We start from the raw sequence: 5785 nt of genomic DNA, 5'->3' as shown, positions 1-5785 counted from the left end.
ACGTACAGGTAAATTTCGACATGCATTCCCTCACCCTTTATTCATGTCTATGACATCGGGAAACGATAAAGACTGAAGAAATCTGCGATTAATCACAATTTCCATGGTACATTTTTTTCACTGTTTTTATGTACGATAAAGACCGAAGAAATCTGCGATGAATCACAATTTCCACCGTACATTTTTTCAATTGTTATTATTTACCATAAGAGCCTTTATAGAATGGAAAGACTGTGGTGGCATCGGACCCTTTCCTTTCTCAAACATGGCATATGTAATGCTAACATTATTGAAAATTGTGTATTATTGCATTTTTGAAGAATCCCGAAATGGTTTCTTTACAGCACTTATGTACCCATAAGGTGTTTGTGAATAATAATAATAATAATAAACATTGAAGTCGAGCATATAATTACTGAAAAAATTTGTATTCAACAATTTGACAAGAAAGGAAGTTTAATGATAAAGAACGTGGGAACGTCAATTTAATTCATCGGATGACATAGCTCAGCCTTGTGGACGTGGTCTTTCCTGTATGTTGTATTATCTCTTATTCATAGTGAATATATATTGTTCTATCTCGAGCCTAAATGTGTTCTTTAGGAACGCTAAACACACGGCTAATTGTAATGACACAATAAGTCAGTGTAGAAAATGATGTGACTTCCACGTAAGATCTTATAGATTAGGTAGTCACATCAGGACAAATCTACAATTTTAGGGTTGGGTCTATTATTAGAGTGGTACTAACAATTAGCCTAGGCCACAAACCAATATTGTGAAGCTCGACTAAAGAAACTCATTTAATTATTAGTCCTCATTTTCACTTTAACTTTCTCAAACGATTTTTACCTATATTAACCCATCATTCTATCAGCCGTCTGATTGATTCTCGTATGTATTATAGTATTGTAATGTTAGTTAGTACTCATAACTTACTAGCTCAGTCGATACTAATGACTGGTCATCTATATTAATCATTAGCTACGATGGTTCATTGAAAAGCCTTAATAGCACTTACATGCTTCAACGAAATAAACTTGTTAGAACATCAAGTTCTAGCAATGCGGCATTTAAATGACGTAAATAGACATTGACCAACAACATGAGCGAGAAGTGAATGGTTGCCCGAACCTAATTCTTCATATTGTTAATTCGCTTAACGTTTCACACTGTTTAAAACGTCAAACTATCCTGTGATATCTTTTCTTCCGACCACTTCATGCCTAATTTCCGATTCTCGTGTTTCATTGACAAAGGACGGAAACAATACTCGAGAAACACAGTGAGTTTAGGCTATAATTTTCTGCAATCATGAGGTCATTTTAGATGATCCAAGCAATGAGAGCCACGTAATTATCTGGATTTATTCATTTGTTCTAAATCAAGCGAGTGACAAAAAGGTCAACAGCACCAAGCACACTGAAATTAGTTGCAATACTGCGTGTTTAATCTGGTAATTTTTGGATCAATACTACGCGTTGCAAATGGCCTTTTATAAGCCATATCTATGGAGTGATCTAATTCCAAAAATAATCCAGCCGCGTTAAACCATTTCGTTTGATGGTTTACTGTTTTTGTACTTAATGTGTATATTTTTTCACGCAGACTAGCCTTATATAATTAATACAAATCAAATCCCAAAACGTTTGTGGTATAAGATAGATTTAACGGCCTCATAAGACAACATGCTACTATGGGAAAGTGTGTTGTCTACAGACAAAGCGTATTGGATTCAAACATAATTTGACATTTCCTAGTTCCAGTTACCTTTGCCACATGTTTATAAATGTTACCAGGCCAACAACCGTAACTTTGCATGTAACGACTATATTGTAACACACAAAGCGCATAAGTGTTGATACACAAGGTCGTAAAAATAAGATATATGCGTGAACTGAAGGTTACGATGTCCTGTGAAAACAATGGTTGTCATGATAGTGAAAATGACGCAATGTCAAATGTTGTTCGGGTTATTAGTGTCTGTTCGAAAGCCAAGATTAATCATTTAAGTGTGAACTAGTACTAAACTCTATAAGTTCAAAAGCCAAGACCACACAAAATACCGGTAGCATACATGTTCTCCAACCGAGTAATCAACTCTTGTAGCCTACTACTGGTAGAGGTGGTGTCCGTAATTTCAAAAGATTACTTCAAGATCACTCTAGACACTCAGAAAAGCTTAACAGAAAAGGACTAGCAAAGACAGGCGCCCTTCTGTCTTTTGTACACATATATGAATTCGACGTTATGGCGGGATAGTCAACGTAAACGTTTGTAACATTAGCAACACGGTAATATAGGGACGACCTTTAACTTGAAGTTGTTGATTAATTAATCAGCCGGTTCAATACGTTTAATTGGACAGTTTCAGTTAGTTAGAAGCTAATCGAACTGAGAATATACACGTATCTCATCGCGGGATTTATTTCAACGGCAATTCCAGCCAACTGATTGAGTTGTTCACTACACGTTTCTTTGAAGACAATGACTGATAGCAGTGAGAAACTTAAACAAATGGAGGAGGAAATGGATAGGTATCCAGTGTGAAACAGTTTAATTGGTTTTTGAATATAGATTCGAGGCTGAGATTGCTCATCAGTCATCAGGTCAGACACCAAATAATATTCCAATCTCTGGCGGATTTACTTTCCCTCCTGTTACTAGCTTTATGCCTCCCCAGTTGCGTGTGCATCAAAACCCGACCAACGTCGTGCAGCCAGTTTATTCGGGTAATTATAGTTTATATTATTAACAGTGTTAGTTTACAAAATTCCAACCATAAAATTAATAGCAAAAGGAGAGTGTTTTTCCATGGTAGCATTTTGCTGTACACCAAAGGGAATTTGTAGTGCCCAGAAGTTTACAAGAGCAAGTCCTTGAAAACATTTCACTCCTCACCTCTGTGCATTTTTTCGCTGACTATGGTAAATTTAACACAGAAAGTGGTTACACACATGTATCACTGAAGGTAACGGAAATAAATCTGATCATTTTTTCTTGATTAAGTACCTATACTGTCTGTTAGTTAGACTCTCTCTCTCTATATATATATATATATAACCCAAATTAAATAGTTAATACAAAGACGCAATATAGTACAGTCGATTACTAAGAGATTCCATGATTGGTGGTTAAGCAAAAGATAACAACCAGTCTGAGAATAAAAGTCCTGAATATTCGACATTTAACTCAGGTGTTATTGGTTGGTTCACTCTTGTCAATCAAGATTAGCGGTCGGTGACTATTAATTTAACAGAAGAAAACACGATCTTAACATAAACGCAACGTCTAAAGCACTCATGTAAGTCATTCGGTTATCGAAGAAATAGATGTATTACTACATTATCTTTCAACTAATAAATTATAAGTCTGAACTCTGTTGTACTTCATTTTGGATCTCTTGTTGGTGTCAGGTGCCCTCACAACGGAGTGGCTCAAAACCAAGTATTGAAGGTTTCCCAATCTACAATTTCGTAGTGTAATTTATTTACCAGGTAAAAGTTTATACACTTGGTTTCGAGGATAATTTACTTGTGTCAGAGTATTGATTCTATTCAATCGCTCAAGCCAATTTAAGTGGGGTGGGAGTCGGTAATGTGGACTTGTAACTCCGAGGTGTGGATTCTACTTCGAGTGTGCAAACAGTATTCTCTTACGGCATGATGGTGTACTCGTTACTCAAATCGCACATGACTTGTTGATGAACTAGAATTATGAGACATACTGTACACCATTAAAATAAAAGATGAATCCGCTAGATTAGAAAGAGCCTGCGCATGCATCCAATCTTAGTTATAATCCATTGACATCATTAGAAAAGGTAGTATTCTGACGACGCAACAAACAAAATCAACCTGTTTAGTGAAATCCTAGTAGGCTTATTCTGATCTTTGCCATATACCTACCTTCCTTAGATAATGTCCTCGGAGTTATCTCAAACTTCCTGAAAGCTTACTACAAATTAGAGTGACTGGTTTCTTTCCCTGTTAGCGGAACACAGATTGGATTAAAACATGTTCCGTGCACGATTGCAATGGCGCACGTTGATTGGCTAATTCTTATCCGATCAGCACTAGTCGTTACGTCGAGAAGACTCTAGAACCTTCTCGTGTAATAACTATAAATATACTAACGTTTTTCTTATTGTGCTTCTTACTTCCATCTACCCTTGTTATTCGGAATATAACTTCTTCCCTATTCAACAGTGTTCTGATTTGGGGACTTGTCGAGTGAATTAGTGTTCAAGAAAACTAAGCAATAGGAATAGCTGGGTCGTGATAAGAGAAAATATAACATTCTCGAAACCCAATTTTTTCATGGATTTTTGGCATTACTTGTATGAGAGAACATTTAGAATGGACGTTATCAATCATAGCTTTGAAAATTATATCTCACTGAGTTGTGTTTAGTCTAGTTACTATTGTATGAGTGAACTAACTCCTGAAGTTCATAGTTACTGCTAAGTGTTACTAATCGTAAAAACTCTGTTTATCAACTGAACGATATATTTTAGTTTTCTTGAATTTAAACTGTATGAATCAATAAATACACTGAAATGTCCTACTATCATTTTTAGAGTCGGAATTTAACATATGTTCTCTGCAACTGTTTAACTTTTCCCTTACAGTCTTACCACTGCCTCCCGGGGTTCCCATGTTTGTCCCCCTATCCCAACCTCCTGTGTCTTGTTACCATATGAATGTCGCCCACATGCAGTTACCGCCATCAAACCCTGGTTTTATGCATTCAAAGGCATCTAATATGTCGATCCCAACGCCAAAAGTGGAAATGGCTCCCGTTTCATCAGTTAACAAAGAGACTGTTAGTGAACTTAACCCAACTCAAAAAGTTATAACTGCTCCACCACAAATGGCTGGACCAAACGAGTTAGCGGCACGAGCTAAACAAGCTGCTGCGGCGGTCGCAGCTGCCAAATCTAAAGCTGAAGACGAAGACGATGATGTTACTCGAGCATTGCTAGCTGCGGCAGCGGGAGTTACTTATACTCGAGTCCAGGGGCCAGATGGAAAAGGCAAGTCCATTACAGATGCTACGTAGTCATTTTATTTAATTGTTACTAAAACATAGTTGCCATCAGATTTGTAGTTTCATTTTTGAAACTGGTGCTTACGACATACAATGTTATACTTTTCCGCCATCTAAACAATTTTATGAAGTCAAGTTAGTGTTAATCATGAGAGTTGTCTAAAATATAATAACTGATAATTTTATGTCTAGCTCTCACAATAAAATGAGACTTTTTGAATTTTTAAACAAACTCATTTAATATTGTTTCTTGGCATTATTGAAGTGAAAGTTCATCATCAGGTTAAAATTTACTACTGTACAATTAAGTACTAGACTAAAAGATAAGCGGATATATTAATGTTATTAACAGAATTAAATGTAGTATGTATCATGGGGTTTTTTCCTACGTGGTTACCTGACTCATTTTGTGTTATGTTTGAGGCGATTACGAGTTCTCTAATCTGAAAACGGAAGAAAGAGCCTGACCAAAGTCCAACAAGCTAACTATTCTGAAGCGTCCCAGCCTCGCCAACTAGAGTAAGAAGTCCAAGTCCGAAGTGGGGAAATATTTTCCACAAGCAATCGCGATCCATCTAATCGGAAATACACTTATTTATATTAATTATCAGAAGGGGTTTTGTGGAGATTTAGTATTTTTCATAGTTGAAAGCGTGAGTCAATTGAAGCTAGACCACCATGGAAAACCTGGAGTCCCATAATAGGACGAAACGGCCGTCCAGTGTTTCCAGGTTTT

General features: G+C 36.5%; 1 protein-coding gene across 1 annotated transcript in view; it reads left to right on the top strand.

The window, feature by feature from the left end:
* Positions 1-4698: 4698 nt before the first annotated feature.
* Smp_103990 (hypothetical protein) overlaps positions 4699-5785 on the top strand; it is a gene marked incomplete at both ends in the record, with an annotated part of 9345 nt that continues 8258 nt past the window's right edge. Inside the window, one exon of the mRNA XM_018795034.1 lies at positions 4699-5035. Coding sequence (XP_018649387.1) covers positions 4699-5035 — 337 coding nt within the window. The remainder of the gene's footprint in view (positions 5036-5785) is intronic.

Source organism: Schistosoma mansoni, chromosome 1 (genome assembly GCF_000237925.1).
Source record: "Schistosoma mansoni strain Puerto Rico chromosome 1, complete genome".
In the NCBI taxonomy this organism is placed as follows: Eukaryota; Metazoa; Platyhelminthes; class Trematoda; order Strigeidida; family Schistosomatidae; genus Schistosoma; species Schistosoma mansoni.
This window is presented reverse-complemented; position numbering and strand designations above follow the sequence as displayed.